This window comes from Astyanax mexicanus, chromosome 14 (assembly GCF_023375975.1).
Source record: "Astyanax mexicanus isolate ESR-SI-001 chromosome 14, AstMex3_surface, whole genome shotgun sequence".
NCBI lineage: Eukaryota > Metazoa > Chordata > Actinopteri > Characiformes > Acestrorhamphidae > Astyanax > Astyanax mexicanus.
Window position 1 is genome coordinate 3,346,810 of NC_064421.1, and position 26,560 is coordinate 3,373,369.

At 35.2% G+C, this 26,560-nt stretch overlaps 2 protein-coding genes across 2 annotated transcripts; one reads left to right on the forward strand and one right to left on the reverse strand.

The window, feature by feature from the left end:
• Positions 1 to 323: 323 nt before the first annotated feature.
• gnpnat1 (glucosamine-phosphate N-acetyltransferase 1) lies at positions 324 to 12,401 on the forward strand. Its single transcript, XM_022673303.2, has 6 exons — positions 324 to 504; positions 3,936 to 4,099; positions 5,024 to 5,086; positions 7,328 to 7,455; positions 8,733 to 8,794; positions 10,447 to 12,401. The coding sequence occupies exons 1-6, from the start codon at positions 497 to 499 to the stop codon at positions 10,592 to 10,594; spliced, it is 573 nt and encodes a 190-aa protein (XP_022529024.2). The 5' UTR covers positions 324 to 496; the 3' UTR covers positions 10,595 to 12,401.
• Positions 12,402 to 15,766: 3,365 nt separating this feature from the next.
• On the reverse strand, positions 15,767 to 25,535 carry styx (serine/threonine/tyrosine interacting protein). The gene is made up of 11 exons (XM_022673302.2): positions 25,285 to 25,535; positions 23,030 to 23,062; positions 22,893 to 22,946; positions 21,274 to 21,371; positions 21,107 to 21,167; positions 20,976 to 21,012; positions 19,921 to 19,960; positions 19,736 to 19,786; positions 17,870 to 17,942; positions 17,672 to 17,765; positions 15,767 to 16,316 (listed from the first exon to the last, which is right to left on the reverse strand). The coding sequence occupies exons 1-11, from the start codon at positions 25,342 to 25,344 to the stop codon at positions 16,243 to 16,245; spliced, it is 675 nt and encodes a 224-aa protein (XP_022529023.1). The 5' UTR covers positions 25,345 to 25,535; the 3' UTR covers positions 15,767 to 16,242.
• Between the last annotated feature and the right edge of the window lie 1,025 nt (positions 25,536 to 26,560).

Below are 26,560 nucleotides of genomic sequence, written 5' to 3' on the forward strand. Positions count from 1 at the left end.
ATATATATATTTTTTTATTGCATTGGAAGCTTGTGTGTGATATTTAATATTTTATATTGATCTTTTTATTTCATAAACCATCCCTAAACAGTGAAAAACTTGATTAAAATGTGTTTTAAATCACATTAAATTAGATATAAAAATGTTAAAAATGCTCCAAATGTTAAAAAAAGATAAAAAAATACATGATGTCCAATAATAATAATAATAATAATAATAATAATAATAATAATAATAATAATAATAATAATAATAATACATTAATTTATTCATTCTGACGTAAAGACGTAATTGCCCCGCCCCCTTGACGCAGGCTGCGCGCTGCCACGTCACACTGTGTGTAAAGCGACGAAGGAGGAAGTGAGTGCGGTGTGGAGGAGAGAATCCGGCTTTAAACCACCTTAAATCCACATTAAATCACCTTAAAACACCTTAAAAACACCTTAAAAGCTGAATTAAACCAAGTAGAGACTGAACCCGGGCTGATCTGATCCTCATGTCTCCGTAAGTACAGCAAAACCTGCTCTATTTACATTTATACACCTTATATACACATTATATACACCTTATATACACAGCTAACACTGAGTACTGCTTTAGTTCAGGGTTTTATTAACAGTTTATTATCTGGTTTTATATTTAAACATCTTATAATACACACCACAGCTGCTCTGTACTGTATACTCACATATTACACACTGTTATCATCATTCTCCTTCATTCAGCTCAGTTTAAAACACCTTCAAACACCTTCTCATTCACTGTTTTCCTCTGTATTTCTGTATTTAATTTATTTTCTACACTGTTGATTAACATTAAAGCCCTGAAAACAGTTTAAGGAATATTCTGATTTGTTTAACAAAATTATTTTTTTTTTATTTACTAAATAATTCAGCATGTTTTCTTGTATATCTTTAATATAGTCTTCAATATTAAATGTATAATGTAAAAAATAATTAAAAGAGAGAAAACACACTGAATGAGAAGAATTGAATATGTGTCCACATTTTGGGCTGGTGCTGTGTGTACATATACACTATTAAATGTATAGGCTGTTAAAAAAAGTGGAAAAATTAAATTGAATTTAAGATTTGTTAAGTTTGTTAATCATTTACTATGTAATTCCATATGCCCCTTAATTTTTTCACGTCTTTAATATTAGTTTACATTGTAGAAAACAAAGTTTCTATTAAAATAATATAAAAAACATTGAATAAGAAGGTGTGCCCAAACTTTTGACTGCTGCTACATGTACTATTTACAGTATATAATTATATAATGTGTAATTTCCTAACCTTGTATAGGGTTTTTTTAGTTAATATTTTTATATAGCTAGCTACACATTGTAATTAGAATTGTAACACAATTTTACGCATCTTAGCTTTAAATAATCATCATATTAAGATAATAAGATTTTATTACCATTATGGCATGTTGTTTTTGTGATATTAAGTGTTATTAAGTATTGCTTAGAAAAATCTAAAGTATAAAACATATATATGCAATAACATGTATGTAAGTATTACAGAATTAATGAAAATTAAGAAAATACACTAGAAAATGTGTTTGTTAATTGGTTACTACGTAATTCCATATATGTCCATTAATTGTTTTCATGTCTTTAAGATTTAATTTACCTACAATGTAGAAAATAAATTAAAGGATAAAAGAAAACATTGAATGAGAAGGTGTGTCCAAACTTTTGACTGCTGCTGTATATACTATATATATTTATACATTTTTTGTACAATATATAATTATATAATATATAATTTCCTAGTTTTTTTTTTTTTTGTTAATATTTTTATTTAGCTACACATTGGAATTGTAACAGAGGTTTACACATCTTAGTTTTAAATAATTATCATTATCTTTTAAGATTTTATTACCATTATAGCATGTTATTTTTGTGACATTAATAAAGTATTGCTTTGAAAAAGTATAAAAAAGTATAAAACATATATACGCTATTACATGTATGCACTGTTAGGGGATAAAAAAAGTGGCAAAATTAATGTAAATTAAGAAATTTCAGTAGAAAATGTATTTGTTAATTGTTTACTACGTAATTCCTGCAATTCTTTTAATGTCTTTAACATTTAGCTACAATGTAAAACACAAAATAATGAAATAAAGCAAAATCATAACACACTTCTCTTTAAAGAACCTTTTATATAGGTTCTGTATATAAACTAAGCAGTAGTATGATGTTGTAGTATGAGTTACATGAATGATGATAATTATCTTCCAGCTGAGTTATAATCACAGCATTATATATAATATAATATAATTAATTAAATAATAATAAGTTATCTTGACTACTAAAAGTATAATGTAATGTCACAGGGCCCTCTATAATGTTATTAACTTCTGTTTTATTTCTGTTTTTGAGTTTAAATAGTGATTCTGTCCGTGTTTTTTTATAGAATTGCAGAAATCACAGTGCTGTACTCATGTCCAGCTGTTTTCATTTACTCCCACAGGCGTTACAGCATGTTCTCCATGAGCTCAGTTCCTGCTCAGCTCTCACTCAGTTACTGGATTTATACTGTCAGATTACGTCCCACTAGTGTGTGTATTATTATCACTGTGAGACACTCACTGTAATAAACAGCTGTGGTATATAATAATAATATAATAAATCTGATCAATCTGATAAGGTTTATAAAGTTCTTACTGTCTTATTATCTCTTCTATCTCTATTCTGACACACCTCCAGTATCAGTATCAGTATGTGTATCAGTACCTGTACCTGTATAAGTACCTGTATCAGGGTGAGAGGCGGACGTGGGCGTGTCGAACCCGCGTCACTCAGAGTTTCAGAGTTCCTGTAGAGCGGCTGAGTGACGTATCCAGCCTGTTACTGAGGGAATATTTGATGAAGAAATGTTTACGGGTCAAACTCCACCAACCAGAGCTAACTCAAACAGACAGAACTGAGCAAATAAAGGCAATAGTTGTACATTATTTAATATATTATTAATATTTTGGCCTTAAATAGGTTTTTGGAGCTCATAGAATGGTTCTGCCCACGTCTAATTTCAGTATAATTCTGATTATGGCCCAGTTTTTTATGAAACAAACAAACAAGAAAACTATAGATCATTAGATTAGACTAGATTAGACTAGATAGGTCAGATAGATAGATAGATAGATAGATAGATAGATAGATAGATAGATAGATAGATAGATAGATAGATAGATAGATAGAGAGATAGATAGATAGATAGATAGATAGATAGAGAGATAGATAGAGAGATAGATAGAGAGATAGATAGAGAGAGAGAGAGAGAGAGAGAGAGAGAGAGAGAGAGAGAGAGAGATTTACAGCTCTGGGAAAAATAAAATGAAGAGAGCACTTCAGTTTCTGAATCAGTTTCTCTGATTTTGCTATTTATAGGTTTATGTTTGAGTAAAATGAACATTGTTGTTTTATTCTATAAACTACAGACAATGTTTCTCCCAAATTACAAATAAAAATATTGTAATTTAGAGCATTTATTTGCAGAAAATGAGAAATGTCTGAAATAACAAAAAAGATGCAGAGCTTTCAGACCTCAAATAATGCAAAGAAAACAAGTTCATATTCATAAAGTTTTAAGAGTTCAGAAATCAATATTTGGTGGAATATCATCATGTTCTCCTCCACCAGTCTTACACACTGCTTTTGTTTATGCTGCTTTACTCCTGGTGCAAAAATTCAAGCAGTTCAGTTTGGTTCCACTTGATTATATTCCAGAGGTTTTCAGTTTGGTAAAATCAATTTTTAAGTGGCCTCTATTATTTTTTTTCAGAGCTGTATAATAAAATATTTACAGGGTGATTTTTGGTGAGATACTGTATCTAGAACCCGTTTCTCCGGTTGAGTATTATATCAGTATCTGTTATAACAGGTCTAACAGTCTCTCTGTGTGTGATCGTGTTTCCCCCTGCAGGGCGTCTGGAATGCTGCTGGACGAGACCCCCCTGTTCGACTCCTCTCTGCTGCAGGATCTGGACTGGGGCAGCAACACCGTGTCCTTCTGCCCCCCCATCTCCCCCTCAGCGCCGGGGGAGGGGCTGCTGCTCCGCCCCCTCTGCCCTGCAGATTTCGACAGAGGTACAGTCTGTTCTCCTACACCCCCCCTCCTACACATACTCTGAATTTACCACCAGCAGATTCTCTCCAGACTCATCCTTAAATAATTACATTATAATTATAATGCTGATTAAATAATTCTTCTAAACTTCTTACATGGAAAATTGAATTTCAAATAACTCAAGAATTGATACAATTGAATATCATATTTTTCGCACTATAAGGCGTGCTGGATTATGAGGCGCATGTTAATAAACACTATAGGAACTTCTAATAAGTAATAAAAAGTCAATCGAGTGCTGGATGTGAGTAAAGCGCTTCCATTTATTTACAGTAAGCTTAGATTCCCAAATATCTCCAGCACTAAGGCTGGAGCATTAGCATTAGCATTAGTCAGGGTGATTAGATTAGATTAGATTATCAGCTTGTTTTAATACGGTAAACATGCTACAGACTACAGTCTCATATACTCACCTCTGAACGAAGAAAGAGTTAGCGCTTAGCGTGGTTAGCGGGTAATGCTAATGCTGCTCCAGCAGTGCTAGCTGTGGTTAGCAGCAGGCTACAGTCTGATAATACTCACTCCTTGAGATGTAAATATTAAAAGACTTCATGTATTGTTAGGAATATTGCCACATTTTGGCATAAAATATGATCACTCTTCTATTGTGAAAAATCTTTAATTAATTAACATTAATTTATATTAATGTTAATTGCCATTGTCAAAGTCCTATTTATTAGAATTTACTTCGTATTTTAGTATTAAAATTTTCTTTGTATTGCATTCCTGTATTGCTCGGTAACCTGAGTTGCCAGGTTTGTGGTTTTCCCGCTAAAGTAGGCTTGTTTGATAATCGCAGGTGAAAAAGGTAACGGAGAGTATTTTTTTATGCTATTAAGATCCTAGAATTAACTTTTCAGTAAATGTTTCTACTTTTTTTGCAGGATACTACAAGGTCTTATCGCAGCTGACGGTGGCTGGAGACGTCACTAAAGAACAATTCAAAGGTAAAACTGCCTAAAACTCACAGAAATGAAGGAGAAAATCAAAAGAACTCTATACATCTGTTTCTCACTGAATATTCAAACTAATATCTATACTTTAAGTATTGGTCCATATTTGTCTGATAGTTGTTCTTCTTTAAAATTAAGTTACATTGTGGAAGAATGCCATCTCTGTAATTCCGACTCCGGGTCGGAAATCTGCTACTGTATGGTTCCTCTCTGTGTAACTCGAGTCCAGAGGTGGAAAAAGTACAGAAAAATTGTAATTAAGTTAAAGTACCTTTACTTTGCTAAAAATCTACTCGAGTAAAAGTAAAAAAGTACTCAATTTATAATGTTATTTGAGTAAAAGTTACATAGTTACTTTTAATTATTTGATGTAAAAAAAAATATATATATTGTTTTAAATTAACTAAATATTCCACATATTAATTTGGATCTTTCAGGCAGTATTTGTTCAGACCACCCCATACAACATTTTCAAGAACAAGTGGTATAGGTTTCTATGATCCTTTTTTTTCTTTACTGTTAAGAAGTTGTGTTCATATATGTGACTATAAACTGTATTTTTATAGTTTTACAGGTAATTGTTATATTTTAACTTGCAATTGCTATGCTTTAACTGCTATTTACATGTTTTTCTTAACATTCAAGTAGATCGTTTATGTTAAAAGTACTTATCACCCCATGCTTTCTCAGGTTTGATGTGGAAGTTATTGCCTCATTATTCCACGCTTGAGCATCCGTTGCCCAGCGCATCCGCGCCAATTATTATTATTTTTTAATTCAGACAATTGTGTTTTTCCCAGCATTTAATTTTTTACTCAGTAATCGGGAGTTTTCCAAAGTAGCAAAATAAATTACTTGTGTCAAAATGTACTTGAGTAAAAGTAAAATTACCTATTTTAAACACTAATTTAAATTACAAATTACTCATAAAATCTACTTAATTACAGTAACTTGAGTAAATGTAATTCATTACTTTCCACCTCTGCTCAAGTTATATTAGTAGCCCCTTACCCCTCACTACAGAAACTGCTTTTGTATCTCTCAGCTTGTCCAGAAATGCATGTGTACAGCTCTTAGGGACTTTAGTGCATTGGCTGGTTTGTCAAAGTTCGGACGTAGACGGTTCACAGCTTTAAACCATCAGTTTAAAAATGAACAGGTTAAATAAAACATTAGATCTGTGATGAAGTCACTTGGAGTGGGACTGTAACCTGTAAAACTGGTCATTAAGGGTAAAAGACTGGTAAAAGTTCTTACCTTGTTGGAGGAGACTATAGGAGTGAAGGTGCTGCTGGGTGGGTTCTCTTCTAGGTTAACTTCTTACGTGTAGAACCTGTAAAAGAAGAGAAAGATTAATTAAAAATGGGTGCTGGAGAACTAAACTGAAACTCCTGTATAACTCTGTACTTCAGTGGAGTGGATTTACTGCTCCTTAATACCTGACTGAGAGAATTCATACATAAGGAGCATTACCCCTAGCTGACTATTTCACCACAGTGTGTACTGTTACAGGATTAGATCAGATATCGGTCCCGTACTGATATTTATGATCATTTTCTCTACTCCAGAATGTATTCACTAGTATTCACAATGTAGACTTCTACAAGAAGTTTGGATACTCACCGTCGGAGGAGACGTACATGCAGTGTCGCTTCTTCGACTGAGTTCTTCTCTTCGTAAAACATTAAAAAAAAGAAACGTTTACGGAAAAATCTGATCCTGGAGCGACTCTGCGGCCTCGTGAAGGAAGACTGAGCCTGAAAACATTCAAAACGCAAAAACTGTAGAATAATGAAGGATTGTGGGGGATGGAGTTCAGCCACATTTAAAAACTGCTTCCTTTGTATCTCTCAGCTTGTCCAGAAATGCATGTGTACAGCTCTTAGTGACTCTTAGTGCATTGGCTGTTTTTTCAAAGTTCAGACATAGACAGTTCACAGCTTTAAACCACAGCTTTGTAACCCATAAAACTGGTCAATAAGGGTAAAAGACTGAAGTTCTTACCTTGTTGAAGGAGACTATAGGAGTGGATGAAGGTGCTGCTGGGTGGGTTCACTCCTAGGTTAACCAGGGAGGGAGGATCTTACGTGTAGAACCTGTAAAAGAAGAAAGAGATTAATTAAAAATGTGTGCTGTTACAGGATTAGATCAGATATCAGTCCCGTACTGATATTTATGATCATTTTCATGTAATCGCACTGATCCCCAGCCTTCTCTCTTTCTGTTTCCTCACAGCCAACTTCGAGCACATGAGGAGAACGGGCGACTATTACGTCATCGTGGTGGAGGACACCAATCTCGGGCAAATTGTTGCCACTGCAACTCTGATCGTAGAGCACAAATTCATCCATTCCTGCGCAAAGGTACCGTCTACACCTTTAATACTGTGCTGGATTTCAGTCCATACTCTAGATATAAGATATAATAATCTATGATTCAATAAAATACCCATATTTGATGCCATGTATCGACAATGTATCACAATACGGATATTTTGTCCCTCCCCTTACTGTAGATAACAATACAGTAGTAATACAGTGTCAGAAACTGCATTTGCAGGGGTGTAGTGGTTTATTAATGTAAAATACAAAATTACATTAATATAGGCTATACTTAAATAAAAACTAAGCCTTAAAACTTAAAATCTTCCAAAAAAGAAGAAAAAAAAAACACTTTGGCAGTAGGTATAAATAGCTGACATTCTGCATTAAAAGGATAAACACTAGTGCATCTCAAAAACAAAAAATAATATCATTAAAAAGTTACTTTATTTCAGTAATTCAGTTTAAAATTTGAAACTCATATATTATATAGATGTATTAAGCACACAGAGAGTGATCTGTTTTAAGTGTCACAAATCAGTGTCTCAGAAAATTAGAATATTATATAATAAGACCAATTGGTACTTTTGGCAGTGTGGGCAGTGTGCCAATTCCTGCTGGAAAATGAAATCCACATCTCCATAAAAGTTGTCAGTAGCAGAGGGAAGCTGTAAGATATGAAGTGCTGTAAGATTTTGTGGGAAAACAAAACTGCACTGACTTTAGACTTGATAATAAAACACAGTGGATCAACACCAGCAGATGACAGACATGACTCTCCAAACCATCACTGATCATCAGTAAATTTTACATTTCATTTAAAGGAAATCAAGGGAGCAGAGTCTGGAGAAAAAGTGGAGAGACACACAGTCCAAACTGCTCGAGGTCTAGTAAGAAGTTTCCACCAATCAGTGATGGTTTGGAGAGTCATGTCTGTCATCTGCTGGTGTTGATCCACTGTGTTTTATTATCAAGTCTAAAGTCAGTGCAGTTTTGTTTTCCCACAAAATCTTACAGCACTTCATATCTTACAGCTTCCCTCTGCTACTGACAACTTTTATGGAGATGCAGATTTCATTTTCCAGCAGGACTTGGCACACTGCCCACACTGCCAAAAGTAGCAGTTTGTCTTATATAATATTCAAATTTTCTGAGACACTGATTTTTGGGTTTTCAATGGCTGCAATCCATAATCATCAACTATTATTATTTTTAAAATAAGGGTAATAAGGGTAAACCTGCAATCAGGTGTCACAATACTTTAGTCCATGTTGCATATCTGTATATGATTGTGACTGTTCTACGACTCTTCCTGACAGCGAGGGCGTGTTGAGGAGGTGGTCGTCAGTGACGTCTGCAGAGGGAAACAGCTGGGAAAACTGTGAGTATTATTATTTTAATCAGTCTTTAAGAAAAAAATACTGTAAACTTAAAAGCGTTAAACAAACCAAAATACTCTGTGAAGAAGCTTTTAGATGCTCTTATCTGGAGAGCTCTTGCTCTTCTTTTCCTGGGGCGGTCCTGATGAGTGCCAGTTCCATCATTATAATGTTTTTGTTGGTCTTTGCAGTGAGTGCACTTGAGGATACTTTCAAAGTTGTTGAAATTCTTCTTTTCAGATTGACTGACCTTCATTTTTTTCTTTATTTAGTTGAGTAGTTGTTGCTTCTCATAATCTGGATTAGAACATTACTCAAATATTCACTATTCACTGTATACCTGTAACTCTACCTCTTCACTACTTTACTTTAACTGATGCTCTCAAACACTTTATTAAGAGACAAGAAATTCAAGTAATTAACTCTTGATGAGTTCAGCACAGCTGTTAACTGATGCTGGATTTTTTACTGTTTTATAATTGGTCAATGGGTCAAATAAACTCTTATAACTCTTTTCACACCAGCACTATCTGGCTAATAATATATATATATATATTAGCCAGATGATATACTGCTATGAACAAACACTGTCTCTGCTGCTGCTCCATGCTGTTTACACACTAAGTGGAGAGTGTGGTATGTGCAGCGTTCACTGCTTGCAGCTGCGCGACTCCGTTTGATACATCTGCATTGCGCAAATTTTCTGTTTTGTGTTAAATCAGCTTCACACTGCACAGATATACAGATATACACACTGAAACACAGAATCTTCTCACTATATTTACTTTCATACTAAAGTAAGTGGAATGCAGCATGACTGAGACTTCCCTATAAAGATTTTGGTAACGAGTCACTTCAAGCACTGCCTCAAAAACATAATATAAAATACAACTCAGCATTTTCTTTGAATTAATATTTCAAAAAATATATCTACATGCATTAGCATTACAACGAAAACATAGCATTTATTTAAATGAGGCTACAAATAGGGCTCTCAATTCAAGTGCAGTGCTTTTATGGTACTGAGAACTGCGTTGTAAATTACATTCTGTGAGTATATTATTACATATATCATCAATCCATAATCATTACTAAATTCAAATATAGAAAAATGGGTTTAAAAAAAACGATTTTTTTTTTCATTTTAGTATAGTGAAGAAGGAATGGGTTGTCATTGATTTTCTAGTTTTTAATTTCTACACCTTACAAGTAGAATATCATGAAAATTGGAAAAGGTACGAATATCTAGCTTTTTTATTAATAGGATATATACTAGTGCATCTTAAAAACAAAAAAAGAATATCTGTAAAAAGTTACTTTATTTCAGTAAATATATTATATAAATGTACACAGAATGATCTATTTTAAGCGTTTATTAGAATATTATATAAGACCAATTGGTACTTTTGTCAGTGTGGGCAGTGTGACAAGTCCTGCTGGAAAATGAAATCTGCATCTCCATGAAAGTTGTAGAGTCATGTCATCTGCTGGTGTTGATCCACTGTGTTTTATTATCAAGTCTAAAAGAATATCTTCTTGATTTTCAAGTATTGCATATATATTTTTTCCTGAGTGAAACCGATCATAGAAAACAACTACAGGTAAATAAATGCATTAAATAATAATTTTTGTTTGTTTTTTTGTGTTTCTGCAGGCTGGTCTCTACACTGACTCTGCTCAGCAGGAAGCTGCAGTGCTATAAGATCACGCTGGAGTGCGCCGAGAACAACGTAGACTTCTATAAGAAGTTCGGATACTCACCGTCGGAGGAGACGTACATGCAGTGCCGCTTCTTCGACTGAGTTCTTCTCTTTGTAAGAAGAAAAAAACACTAAAAAAGAAACGTTTACGGAAAAATCTGATCCTGGAGCGACTCTGCGCCTTGCTGAAGGTAGACTGAGCCTGAAAACGTTCAAAACGCAAAAACTGTAGAATAATGAAGGATTGTGGGGGATGGAGTTCAGCCACGTTTAGTCACATGACTGTTTTCTCAGCTTTACTGCGGGAGGTAGAGGTGCGGGTTCTCTTTGGGCATCTTGAATTCTTGGGGTTTGGTTAGATGTTTGTACTGGAGGCTCAGTTTCCAGCATATATTGAAAAAGAGGTACTTGAATATTTTCTACAGAGACGAAAAAAAAATGCTCTTTTCTATTGTCTGATAATTTATATTTTTAAATATAAAAATGTAAAAAAATGATAAAATATTCTTTAAAGAAGAACAAAGAGTGTTTTTTTGGTGATTTACTGTAGAAATAGGCATGTTTAAAGCATGTTTTATTGCATATTTTGATAATTACACCAAACATTTACTGTACTTTACTTACAGTACCAGTCAAAAGTTTAAGCTTGCTAACTTTTGAAAAATGAAAAAAATGGACAAAGCCTCCTTTTATCCTCCTGAAACCCTGTGTCCTCACATGGGGACATTATATTTAATATTATATCACATTTAATTACATGACAACATTACACTCAACTGATTTAAAACATGATGGTGGGAATCCCAGTCAAAAGTTTCTACAGCCAGACAGAAACACGGTCAGGTTAAAATTCTTATCACATTTTATGTTTGAAACTAGTTTATTTAATTATTTTGTTTTTGGACTAAGGATTATTTAAAATTTAATTTAATTAAATTTAATTTAAAAAATGACAAGTTAAGTTTTTATACTTATAAAAACTATAAGTATAAAACTTATAACTTATACCACCAAGCAAAAGTCTGTGTCTCAGGAGGATATTAAGAATAAAAATATATATATATATATATTTTACCACATATTTCCATTTTTGTTCTTTGATAGTTTGATGTCGATCTTAAAGGGGACACTCGGCTCACATTTTAAAAGAGTAAAAAAAAAATAGGAGGGGTAGTTAAGAGGGCACTGGGTGATGTATGGGTTTAGAGGCGTGACAGGAGGGAGAGCTGATTGGGCTAAGCGGTGAGATGCAGATGATTGGATGTCAGCAGGGGGGCGGTATATCGCCATAGATCGTCCTTTTGAGCCCAAGTCCGAATTAAACCAGACATTTTTTTTTAGTAAGTAAATCGTTAAAACTGAGCTTTAAAAAAACATTTTCAGGCGGTTTTAATGAGCGAAATCTGTTCAGAATGATTAATGTTAATTAACATTGCAACACTAATGAAGTATAGACCTATTTTTTAAGAAACATCTTTATGAAAAACAGATCTACCCGTCTATTCTAAAATAATTAACTGTTTTAAAAATATAAAATACTTTCAAAACTAACTTTTTATTTTAAGCATATAGCCTCAATACAAAACACATAAAAACAACAATAAGTCTATGCACTGCACCCTCATTAAACTCAAATAGACCAAGAACAATAACATCATTTACAAAATTTACAATGACTTTCATCTACTCTAAAATAATGAACGATGTTTTAGAATATAAATGCTTTCTGAACAAATACATTTTTTTATTTAAAAAAGGAAAGACTGTGCAGTGCTCTCTGCAGATCCAGAACTGTGTGATTATAACATTATAACTTGTGCAACTTTTTATTTAAAACACAGTTTACAGTTTAATTTGTTACTTTTTGTGATTTATCATGTTGTAGCTTTATATAAAATAAAAACAGCATCCTCGCCTATAGCACAGTTGAACCTGAGGGGGCGCTACAGAGGTGTAAATTACCATAATAAATGCGTATTTTAAAGGTTAAAAAATTTTTTCATTTTTTTAAGCAGGACTGGTATATTTTATTATTTCAAAGGAGCACATTTCAGCTATTAATTAAAAAAGATATGATTTGATATGAGTTTAGTGGCTCTTTAATCTACAATGTAGAAAATAACAGACAAAGTATAAATGTTGTATCCAAACTTTTGACTGGTATTGTACTGTTTAAATCAGATGTGCCTAAAGTTATGGGAAAAATATATATACATACACACAAACACCATCTTTTAAAGGTACCTACAAATGCAAATTGATTCAATTTCAAATGTTTTAGTTGTTTTTCTTCTGTTTGTCTGTATTGTCTTACTCATTGATTATGCTATTTAATCATTATTTATTTGCAGTAAAAATGATGGATAAAAAAAAAAGGAGAGATAGAGGGGCAAATAAATCAATATCATTAAATCAAATCTCATTACATAGCAACAAACAGTTATTTTTATATATTTACACCACACACACACACATATATATATATATATATATATATATATATATATATATATATATATATATATATATATATATATATATATATATATATATATTCAATATTAAAGAAAGATGCTTTAAATTGGTTGTATAATTCAGTGTTTTTCCTCAATCCTGGTTCTGAAAGCACCCCGTCCTGCTCATTTTAGTGGATTCCCAGGTTTTAACACACCTGTGCACACCTGAAAGGTTGTCTTAGGCCAAATTCACACTACACGACTTCCCTTTAGTCCTTCAGTTGTTGGGACTTTGTTGGGCTCTCCAGAAACACGCTTATCACGAGAGCTAGTGATGCCAAACAAGAGAATTGGTATAGAGGAGAATACGCACTTAAAGTGAGTCCAAAATGAATGGCTTCATATACAGCAATTAATAGAGTTTAAAAATGTCTAATCAGTTTAATACTGGAATATGTACTTATGTCTTCAGCTCAGAACTATATCAAATGTTTAATAACTGCAGACATAATTGTTTAAGGTTTTAAACTCGAGTTTTAAACCTTTTAAACTCTGAAAAGCCTGTATCTCCTACATTGGCTCACCACCCAACAGTGTAAAACCGGTTTGCTGTAGAAAAATGTAAATATACAGCTATGCTTTCTTTGCTTTTTTTGTAAAAAATACATTATTCTACTTTCTAAAATGTAAAGATTTATTTTTTTAAGTTTGTAGTTTTTAGCTCCATTTACCCCCATTCATAAAGGACTCACTAGTGAGCTCCCTCTAGAGTTTAACAGTGATAAAACAGGGAAATAGAAAGTGATCAGACTAGTCCTAAAGGAGATTCATTTTAAACGTGCGGCTCTCTTTTCCTACATGGTAGTTGCTACCTTTGACTCCCAGTCGCCGACTGGATCAGATAGTAAACATGCTAGATGTTAGCCAGCCGTCTGCGATCATCTTTCAGTAGTTCGCACCACACCACTGAGCGAGCGTTCGCCTAGAGATTCTCCAAAATTTGCCTTAGATTAGTTTTTTTAAGACGATCATTAAAAAAAAGTGTGTAGTGTGAACCTGACATTAAATGAGCTGATTAGGTGGATCAGGTGTGTCGGCTGCATGTAAAATCAGAACCAGGGTTCGGGTAAAATGCTATAAATGATATATAATGTAATAAGAGGTGTAATAGCTTGTTACAGGAGTACAGCAGTGTATGGGTTTTGAATGTATGCTCGGGGGAAAAGGGTAAAAATAATAAATATTTTTTGAAAACCAAAAATATGTTACTCTGAAGTGAATTATCTAATGTTGAAGGTGAAGATCAACTCACAGTGAAAGGTACTGTGGGATTGTAGTGCTTTTTTAAAATGATCAAGCAACACTGGTCAGAGAAGCAGACAAGAGGCTCATGATCACTCTGGAGGAGCTGCAGAGATCCAGGCCTTTATGGAAGAGTGGCAGGAAGAAATCCACTGTTTAAAGAAAGACATAATTAGTTCTGGAAGTTGGAAGAAGGTTCTGTGGTCAGATGAGACCAAATTTAAACTATTTTCAGCCTAAATGCAAAGTGCTATATGTGGCGGAAAAGTAACACTACTTATAACACCATGAACACACCATCCCCACTGTGAAACATGGTGGTGGCAGCATCATGCTGTGGGGATAAGCCTTTCTTCAGCAGGGACAGATTTAGGAAGCTGGTCAGAGTTGATGGACTGAAGACGGATGGAGATAAATAAATACAGAACAATCCTGGAAAAATAAAACGTGTTGGAGGCTGTAAAAGACTTGAGACCTTCCGGCAAGACGATGACCCTAAACATACAGCAGTACAGAGCTACAGTGGAGCTGTAATGGTTCAGATCTACGAATATTCTTGTGTTAGAATGATGCAGTCAAAGTCCTTAAAGACCTAAATCCCACTGATCTTCTGTGAAGAGACATGAAAACTTTTAGAGTTTCTAGATACTCAAAGCTGGTGGAGACAAACCCCAAGAGTCTTGCAGTTGTAATTGCAGTGAAACGCGGCTCTAATAAGTATTGATACATCACACTTTTCAGATTTGTACTGCATACATTTTTCGAATACCATGTATCTATTTTGTTCCACTTCACAATTATGTGCTAATTTGTGTTAAAATCTCAATAAAATGTATTTAAATTTTAATGTATTTGTTCTAAGTTGTAAAGTGACAAAATGTGAAAAAGTTCAAGGGGTATGAATACTTTTGCAAGCCACTCGGAAAAGATAGGGCCACTGATTGCAGAACATGGATAAATGGATTAAAAAAAACAGTGAAATATCACACATTTTACTAGCTGAATATATATATGAATACATATATGCCTTATTTTTGTCTGAATGAAGACAGACAGCATTAAATTATCATTTTCCCAGTGTATATTTACAGTTATAGTGCAGCTAAAACTCCAATCAGAGTAGGACCCACGCAGCTAGCTAGCTAATATTTAAAGTAAATCATTATTTTATTTTTTTTTTTTTACAAATAAAACAAAAATACTACAATTACAAAATTTCCATGACTTTTCCAAAACTTAATGGGTGTTTTTATTTTTTAAGAATTTAACCAGGACTGGAAATTGCTATGATTCCATGATTTTTCCAATTTTTTTATATGACCGTTCGAACCCTGAAAAGCTAAAAAATGATCTTTTTCCTCATATTAATATTTTAATCATTTCTCAAACCCAAATTTTTTTGTCTACTAAAGCAGAAATAAATGGATTGTATTGGATCACTGTTTTATTAATTTTAGAGGGGACTGTATTTGTTTGAAGAAGACAAAACAAACATTCAACACCAAAAAACAAAAAATTCAGCCACCTTTATGTTTTTTTATTGAGCAGATTGTTAATTCTCACAAGCATTTCTTTCTTCCTACTGATATTCTCATCCCGTCCCATCCCATTCCTTTCTAATTCATCCTATTCCCAACATCACCCCCTCCCCCTTCAACAATTTCTTTCCCTTATTCAAACTCGAACGTCCAGCAAAAATAATAGTAGTTCAAGTATCAAAAGAGCATTATTGCAATACTGTCCCGCTGCAAATGCAAAATGCGTTAAATACTATAAAACTGCAAAAAACCTCATCAGTGCATACGGCTGAAAAAAAACATGAAAAAAACGAAACAAAACCAAAATATTTATCAAACCCCGCCCCCGTCTCGACGAGCAGCCCCGCCCACCCCATCCTCTATACAAAAGTTTCAGTATTTACATTTTTAAACCCCATAAAAATGTAAAAAAAAGAAGAAGTTCACCGCAGCTAAAGCACCCAGAAACTAGAGCCTATCCGTTCTGTGCCGTCTGTACTTGCATATTCCCAAAATCTTCATCCTCCTCTAGTGTTCGCTTTAGACTCCCTGAAAAAACACAAAACACACACACACACCTTTTTTACACGTACAGCTACAGACAAATCAATACATGCATAAAAAACATTCATATATATTTACTAAATATAATATAAATAATATAATAAAATTAAATATAATATATATAATATATACACACAACAGTGCTGTACAGCTATAGACTACACTAGTGCATCTCAAAAATTAGAATATCATGGGGCGCCGAGTGGTCCAGCGGTCTAAAGCGCTGCCACTATGAGCGGGAGGTCGCAGGTTTGAACCCCAGCTCATGCAGCTTTGTCATCAAGCTGCCGGCGCTCAGAGGGAGCACAATTGGCCCTGCTCTCTCCGGGTGGGTAGGTGGCGCTCTTTCCCCACATCACTCCTACGGTGATGTCTGCAGCACAGGGCGTCTGTGAGCTGATGTACCGGAGCTGAGCCGCTGCGCTTTCCTCCGAGCGTTAGCGCTGTGATGCTACTCGGTAATGCTACAGCATCAGCAGCAGCTCGAAAAGAAGCGGTGGCTGGCTTCACATGTATCGGAGGAAGCATGTGTTAGTCTTTACCCTCCTGGTGTGTTGGGGCATCACTAGTGATAGGGGGAGTCCTAATGAGTGGGTTGGGTAATTGGCCGTGTAAATTGGGGAGAAAATGGGAAAAATTTGAAATAAAATTATATAAAAAATTTGAATATCATTAAAAAAAGTTACATAATTTCAAAAGTTACGTAATTCAATTCAGTTATACCAAGTAATTTCATGGTATTTTCGCGATAACAATACTCTTGGGGATATGACAAAATGATGTGATAATACTAATAATATTAATAACGCACTCCAGATATCTCCATATATCCAGGGTTAAAGTAAATTAAATGATACTGGAAAGATATAATCTGTCTCTAGTAGATTTATAGTTGAAAATAATGAGAACAGTGTGATTTTTTTTCTTTTTTTAAAAACAGTTAATAATAATAATAATAATAAAAAATAAATAAATAAATAAAAAAGTACCCTGATGTGTTATATATAATAATTAGGGGTGGGTGATATGGTATTAAATTTTTTAGGATATAAAATTGTTCAGCATATTCAAAAATGTTTGGGATATTATTGCGTACGATACGATATGGCGATATATCAAGATTTAAGAAATATCGATATATTTTCATATGCGATATAAGACGAGACATCTTTTTTTGTTATTTCAGACATTTCTCATTTTCTGTAAATAAATGCTCTAAATGAGAATATTTTTATTTGGAATTTGGGAGAAATGTTGTCTGTAGTTTATAGAATAAAACAACAATGTTCATTTTACTCAAACATAAACCTGTAAATAGCAAAATCAGATAATCTGCTGACCTGGCATTCCTGCTTGGATGGAGAAGGAGCGTCCCAGCTGGATGGGTGACATCATTTTAATGGTTAGCCGGGCGAGATAGATCGCTTCATATTCCTGAACACAGACAGATCAGATCAGATCAGATCAGATGATCAGTTCAGCAGTCTGAGCCGGACACTGATTGGCTGCTGATTTACTGTGTGGATATTTAAACACACCTGTAGCTGATGGACGAAGCCCACGTTGGGGTTGATGCAGAACCTCCTCTCCTGAACGTGGCTGAAAGCGTCTCTACAGAGAAACAGATTCATATATAACCCAGTCTATATCCTCATCCACTCATAACTACTCTATACTCTCTCAGTGACGGAGGTAAAATACCTGTTTAAATATTAATAATAATCATATATTAACTGTATGAGCTACAGGCTTTCTGCTTTAATCACCTCTCAGGAGCAAACTAATGCACTCAATACACTTTACAGCACATTACAACATCACAGTAATTATTACAGTACAGCAATTATACATTTATACCAGGGGTGTCCAAACTTTTTTTGTTGGGGGCCAGAAGGAGAAATATATTTGAAGTCACGGGCCACAGACTCTGTAATAAAACACATAATGAAATATACCACTTTAAATAATACAGTTCCCTGATTATTTCATTTACATACCATTTTACTTGACTTACTATCTTTATCTTTGACAGTGTTGTGTAAACTAAGATTTATCAAATTGATGTTTAATATCATGATGTCTCTTAATATTAAGCTCCTTAATTATGGCAACTAAGTCTCTTTGGCCCGTTTTTCTGCACTACAACTGAACACTCTCCGCTTTTAGACTCTTTGGCCCGTTTTTCTGCGCTAGAAATGCGCACTCTCTCCGCTTTTAGACTCTTTGGCCCGTTTTTCTGCGCTAGAAATGCGCACTCTCTCCGCTTTTAGACTCTTTGGCCCGTTTTTCTGCCCTAGAAATGCACACTCTCTCCGCTTTTAGACTCTTTGCCCCGTTTTTCTGCGCTAGAAATGCGCACCCTCTCCGCTTTTAGACTCTTTGGCACGTTTTTTTTGCGCTAGAAATGCGCACCCTCTCCGCTTTTAGACTCTTTGGCCTGTTTTTCTGCGCTAGAAATGCGCATTCTCTCCGCTTTTAGACTCTTTGGCTCGTTTCTGACACCTAGCGTTCAAACTTTGAATCTCACATTATAAAAACCTGCTTAACAGCGGGCCAACTTTCATCCTATTTCTAAAATACCTCCGTAGTTTGGACACCCCTGATATACCATTATACATTTATACAATTATACAAGAACAATCTGCACTTTGAATGAGTTGGTCAATTGAAAAATTACAAATAAAATGTTATGTAATAATAAAAATATTTTTAATTTATTTATAGACTAAGAAGGGACACATAAGGAATCATGTAGTAACTTAAAAGTGTTAAACAAACCAAAATACTCAAGTTAACTTGTGGTTTCTGAGGCTGGTAACTCAGCTGATCTTATCCTGTACAACAGAGGAAGCTCTTGCTCTTCCTTTTCTGGGGCAGTCCTGATGAGTGCCAGTTTCACCATTATAAATGTTGAAGAAATTCTTCTTTTCAGATTGACTGACCTTCATTTTCTCTAAAATCATTTTTTTCTTTATTTAGTTGAGTAGTTGTTTCTTCTCATAATCTGGATTAGAACATTATTCAAATATTCACTATTCACTGTATACCTGTAACTCTACCTCTTCACTACTTTACTTTAACTGATGCTCTCAAACACTTTATTAAGAGACAAGAAATTCAAGTAATTAACTCTTGATGAGTTCAGCACAGCTGTTAACTGAAAGCCTGAATTCCAGGTGACTCTACCTCATAAAGCTGACTGAGAGAATCCAGCAGAGATGTGTAAAACATGCTACTTTAAAGAATGTAAAATATAAAACAAATTCTGGTTTGTTTAACACTTTTTTTGTTTAATAAATAATTATATATATCCACATGTGTTGGTGTACCAGAAGTTTTATACTCTAAATAGATTCTTTATAGTTTATTCTTTGAGTTTAGTTGAATTAGCTTTTAATCATTACCTGTATTTCACCCCGAACGTCTCCATAAGGTAAGCAATAACTAAGGCAGCGCTGAAACAAAAGAAAAAGACAGGATTGAATCTGGAGTCAGTCAGAGCAAGGTCAAGCAAGCATGTAATTTCACAACTATACATATATATATATTTTTTGTTATAAACATCATCACAGCCAATGTCAGCACCTACCTTCTAGAAATCCCTGCATTTCCATGAACAAGAACCTTTCCTGAAAAACAAAAAAACATTACATGTTAAAGAGCATAAAGTTCTGTGGCACTAATTATTTTACATCAGGCGGTTTCTGGTTTTCCCATGATAACAATCCATCTGTTCATCTGTAGTGTAATTTATCCTGCATGTCTATCCTGCATTCAGACAGAGGAGCAGTTTTAACACAGCAGAGCTTTGTTTCTTTATGATCAGCACATCTCTGAACTACACAGTAAAATCATAATAATAATAACGCTTACTGAGCTTCATTCTGTTCTTCCACACACTAATACATGCAATACATGTAATACAGCATTAATCAATCATCTTAATCGATTAATGCTGATGTTGAGTTTATTGTTTTTAATCACCTTTTAAATTTAAATTTAAGAAGAGTGAACAGTGAGTCAATCCGGTTTAGTTTGACTCTGGTTTTATTGATTTGCTGGTTAAAATATCAGGTAATAAGCAGAGCTTTTCAGGTGGAGTTGAACAGATTAATCTTGACGGGAGTATAAACTCTGGTTAGGGGGTTTAAAGGGGAACTACTTTTTAAAATGGACTTTTGCTGTAGTAAAACATGATAAAGAGTACTAACCTTTGTATAATAGATCTCCTCCACTCTCCTGCAGCTTTCTGAGATACAGTATTTTGTGCTCTTTGCCCAAACAGGCTTTAGACTGAGTAAGACGAGGCATGCCTCACGCTTTTTTCACTGTTATTCAGGCTCAAAGTAGCTCCACGCTTCATTAGTAGAATAAGGAGAGCTCTGACGTTTAAAACGAGTCATTTTTAGAGCTTTAAAAGTGCACAAGAAGACGTTTACAGCGCAAATGTCTTAAATTTAAGTCACTATCAATTTAAGTAAACCCTCGAGCACAAGAATGATTAGGCAGGATAGTTTTAAGCAGATTTCAAAATTAGTTACTTGGAAATGGGAATGGGAATTCCAGCTGTTGCTAAAAGATAAGATAATAAAGTCAAAGTGAAATTACTGAGACTGAGGGGAAAAAAGGAAGTCAGATTGTTACCTCCGCTCTCTAAACATCCATCGATGAACTCTTTAGTCTGTGTAAGAAATAAAAGAGAAAACCCATTATAATAAATATATTAATAATCATTGTCTGAGTTAAATGAACCAGTATTAAAAAAGAGCACTCACCACCGGGAAATGTCTAATAATGTTCTCCACAGGATTATCTGCAATATCTAAAACTAGGTACCTGCAAACAGCAGAAACAGCAGAAACAGAATCACATCAGGAGATCGTTCCTGATCAGCTCCTCAGATCTCCTGCATTAATAAAATCAGCTGTAATGAAAACAGTACCTAAATTTGAGGGGGAAATTTGGCTTGATGAAGTTGGCCTCGATGTCCTGCCTGACGCAGACGATGTGAGTGATTCCCTGTTTCTCCAGCATCGAGAGCTACAGAGAAAATCACTAATATTATTAATAAGTGATTTCAGTAAATTCAGGAATCACCAGTTCACATAGTTCAAAATGTGAATCTCATATATTATATAGATGTATTAAACACAGAGAGATCTATTTTAAGAGTTTATTTATTTTATTGCCAATAAAAACCCAAAAATCAGTATATGAGAAAATTAGAATATTATATAATAAGACCAATTGGTTCTTTTGGCAGTGTGGGCAGTGTGCCAAATCCTGCTGGAAAATAAAATCTGCATTTCTATAAAAGTTGTCAGTATCAGAGGGAAGCTGTAAGATATGAAGTGCTGTAAGATTTTGTGGGAAAACAAAACTGCACTGACTTTAGACTTGATAATAAAACACAGTGGATCAACACCAGCAGATGACATGTCTCTCTAAACCATCACTGATTGGTGGAAACTTCACACTAGACCTCGAGCAGTTTGGACTGTGTGTCTCTCCACTCTTCCTCCAGACTCTGATCCCTTTGATTTACTTTAAATGAAATGTAAAATGTACTGATGATCAGTGATGGTATGGAGAGACATGTCTGTCATCTGCTGGTGTTGATCCACTGTGTTTTACTATCAAGTCTAAAGTCAGTGCAGTTTTTTTTCCCCACAAAATCTTACAGCACTTCATGCTTCCCTCTGCTACTGACAACGTTTATGGAGACGCAGATTTCATTTTCCAGCAGGACTTGGCACACTGCCCACACTGCCAAAAGTACCAGTCAACAGAGGCACGTACCCAACACCTGTACACCCCAACTGTTGCACACATAGGGACAAACAGCAGCACAAACCCAACTTTTACATCAACAATAAACAGAATAGTAAATAAAATAACATTGCTGTTCCCGTAAATGAGCTGCTGGAGCTCCTTCACAGCGTCAACCAGCAGCTCAGTTTCCTCTGCTGAGAAGAGTTGTAAAATAGCAATTCACCAAAGTCAGAGCTCACCTGACTCTTAAAGGGAATGATGAGCAAGTGACACTCTGATTGGTTTATTTCACATTACGTCCAAAATTAACCACACCCATGATTAATTAAGAGAATTAGTACATGCCTTTTGCGTATTCCAATCCAGGCAGGGTGTACTTTTCCCATTGTTTCGATAGCAAAGACACACTGACGTACCCTAAATCAACAACTCGCCTATAGATCTCTAATACAGGACCCATTGCATTATACAGTAATAATTTACTATGTGCATACTTTTTGTTTTTTTAAATACATTTTTTCCACTAGCAGCACCAAAACCCTAAAGCATGATACATCCACCCCCATGCTTCACAGCTGGCATGAAATGCAGCTCCTGTTTGTTAAACCTAAGTAAGATTAATGCACCAATGCACCTTTTATGCAGGTCTTATCTTGCCCTTATCAGTCCTTTTACCATCCAGTCACTGTATTCAATTTACAGCAAAGACAAATTTAATGAACGTGAACTCTTGATGCACCAACAAAAGCTCAACCTTAACCAGCGTCTTTCAGCAAAAAATCATCTCACCTTGCTCTTCATTGCAGCTGAGTAGGGACCCAGAAAGAGGCCAGGGAGGATTTCCTACAAGATCAACACAAAATGCATTAAAAAATAAATCCATAAACAGCAGGAAATAAGGGATTAAAAACAGTAAGCTCACTCACCTGCATCTCTCTCCTCATTGGATACGACCAGTCCTGAAACAGAGGAGAAGATCAGTTAGGATGGCCAATTTCCCAATTTCCATTCATATGAAATAGCCCATCACAAGGGAGGCTTAGGGAGCATCTGACAAGTTCATGTCAGAAAAGAAAGCATCTGACTGATAGGAAAACACAGCTTAGGGAGGGTCTCACAAGCGGTGTGTCATATCGTATCATACGCAATAATATCGGCAACGTTTCTGAATATGGTGAACAATATTATACCCTGAAATATGGTGCCATATCACCCACCCCTAATTATCACATCAGGGTTCTACTTTTTTACTGTCTTATATAGGGAGTGTCTGAAATTATTACGTTAGTTAAAGCTCCACTATGTAGGATTGAGATTTTGTGCCCCCTACAGTTGCAGAGTGTAATAAATGTTTCAGACGGATTAGTTTCTCTTTCTCGTTTTCTTGCTTTCACAGACATATTCGGTCTCTTTCCAGCTTCTGCCAGTGTCTGTATGTTAGTTTGTAAAGAATGAACCAGTAGTCCTTGTAGAACTGTTAGAACTAAAGGTCGGAAAGCAGGTCGCAGTTCTCGCGAGCGTTGGTCGCGGCCGCCTCGGAAAACTCACAGAGTCTGGTTTGAGCTCAGAGGAGCTCCGGCACAGACACGAGAGCACCGCTATTCCTCCTATTACACCTCAATGCAGCGCTGCAGTGAGTTTCAAGCTGTAATTTTACTTCTTTAAAAAGATCAAAAATCAAAGAAATCCTACCTAGTGCTGCTTTAAGAAAGCGTCTGACTGGTACACAATACACAGTTTAAGGAGCATCTAAAGGGTACAACAAACCTCAACATCTTAGGGAGGGTCTGAAATGATTAAGTTAGTTAAGAAAGCCTCCGATTGGTACAAAAAAAAAAGAAAGCACAGTTTAGGGAGCGTCTAAAAATGGTACCACAAACCAACACCAACCTCCATACCTAAGAGGGTGTCTGACATGTTTAAGTGAGTTTAGAAAGCACTTGACAGGTATGAAAACACAGCTTAAGAAGCATCTGAAGGGTAAAACAAACTCAACTGACATATTCAATTTGTTTTGTAAGAACAAAAAATCTAAACTGTAATTAAGAATCACTGGAAAAAGGTAAGAGCTATACATTTTTCCCAGATGCACTGTAGCTACCAGTCAAAGCTGCCCACCCTTCCCACTCAATGTTTTTATTTTCTAGATTTTTCCTACATTATAAATGAATAGTGAAGTGATCTATTAGACTATGTAGGAACACATAATGAATCATGTAGTAACTTAAAAACAGTGTTAAACAAACCAAAATACTTTGTGAAGAAGCTTTTAGATACTCTTATATAAATGCTTCTTCGCAGAGTGGCCCTGATGAGTGCCAGTTTTATCATTAAGATAGATTCGATGGTCTTTGTGGTGACTGCACTTGAGGATATTTTCAAAGTTCTTGACATTCTTCTTTTCATAGCAACTTATTTTTTTCTTTATTTAGTTGAGTAGTTGTTGCTTCTCATAATCTGAATTAGAACATTACTCAAATATTCACTATTCACTGTATACCTGTAACTCTACCTCTTCACTACTTTACTTTAACTGATGCTCTCAAACACTTTATTAAGAGACAAGAAATTCTTGATCTAGCTTTAATATATTATATTAATTTTTACAATGTAACAAATCAAAAAAAGAAATTAAAACACATTCAATGGGATTGAATGAGGTGTGTCCAAACTTTTGACTGGTACTCCACCTGCTGTACAAGGGGGTGCATCTCTAAGATCGTACCTTTATACTAGTGAACCATTATAATTACACACAATACGTTAAATTAACTAACCTTAATTATGCACAGTGTGGGGGATCCCAGGAATGACTCTGGCAACCCCAGTTTTAAGATGTGCATTGTAATACTCCTACATAATCTCTAAGATTTTTAATGCTTTGATGTTTTTTTTTTAACAGTGAGCCATTTCACTTTAAGATACTATATCACAAAGCTAAAGTTGGCATGCAGTCCATTCCACCTTAAATGCAGTAACATTTAAGGTGGACTGGAGAATTTGGAGGAATGCAACTTCAGCCCTGCACTAGTTACGTGGCTTCCACCCAAAATAGCGAGCTGCATGACTTGCCAAAACAAAAGGACCACCTGAAGTGCTGATATTAGTGTTAATAGTGAGAATTAGAAGTAAATATTAGAGCTGAAATCTGTGAAATGTGATTTAATACAGTAAACGTTACCAGTTGGTCCTCCTTGCTCGCAGGGAGAGACGGGAACTGCAGTTTATTCCCCTCGTCCATGCCTCTCCTCACAATTACATCCGATATCCAGCGTTAAACGGCGCTCTCCCGGCCTGTAACCGGATTAAAAACAGGAATAACGCGCTGAACTACGAGCTCAAAACAGCCGGAGTTTGTTTAGGAGCGGCGCATGTGTCCGCCATGCTGCTCCTCTAGCAAATCACGTGACACACAGCCCACCGAGGGAGCGTCTGACATGTTCAAATCAGTTTAGAAAGCGTCTGACTGGGACGAAAAAACACACAGTTAAGGGAGGGTCTGACAAGTTCAAAACAGTTTAGAAAGCGTCTGGTACACGAAAACACACAGCTTAGGGAGCTTTCGAAAGCGTCTGAGTGATGCAAAAACACAGTTTAGGGAGCGTCTGACATGTTCAAGTCAATTAAGAAAGCGTCTGGTATTACAGCACGCAGTTAAGGGAGAGCTGACTGGTGCAATAACACAGTTTAGGCAGTGTCTGACATGTTCAAGTCAGTTTAGAAGGCGTCTGACTGGTACGAAAAAAAAAACACACAGTTTAGGGAGTGTCTAACATGTTCAAGTCAGTTTAGAAGGCGTCTGACTGGTACGAAATTCACACAGTTTAGGGAGTGTCTGACATTTTCAAGTCAGTTTAGAAAGCGTCTGACTGGGACGAAAAAACACACAGTTAAGGGAGCGTCTGACATGTTCAAATCACTTTAGAAAGCGTTGGGTATTAAAGCACGCAGTTTAGGGAGCGTCTGACATGTTCAAGTCACTTAAGAAAGCGTCCGATGGGTACAATGACTGTGAAATATTTTTTATAAAAAAATTATAGTCATTGATAAGAAAGCATAGCTTAGGGAGTGTCTGAATGGTACAACAATCCCCAACATCTTAGGGAGTGTCTGACATGTTCCAGTCAGGAAAGCCTCATGGTGAAGTCACTTTAGAAAGCGTCTGACTGGTCCTAAAGCACAGACCTTAGGGAGGGTCTGACATCCAATATATACAAAAAAACAATCTTAGGGTGTATCTGACAAGTTTAACTTTAGAAAACATGTAATAAGCAATAAACATCTTTAGAACAAAAATATTGTACAGTAAAATGTCCAGTCAGTTTAGAAAGCGATTGACTGGTATGAAAAAATACATTTAAGGATATGTTTAAGTTTAAGCACTTGAAGGGTACAACAAACCCCATGATTTTAGGGAGCGTCTTACTTGTTCAAGTCAGTTAAGAAAGCGTCTGACT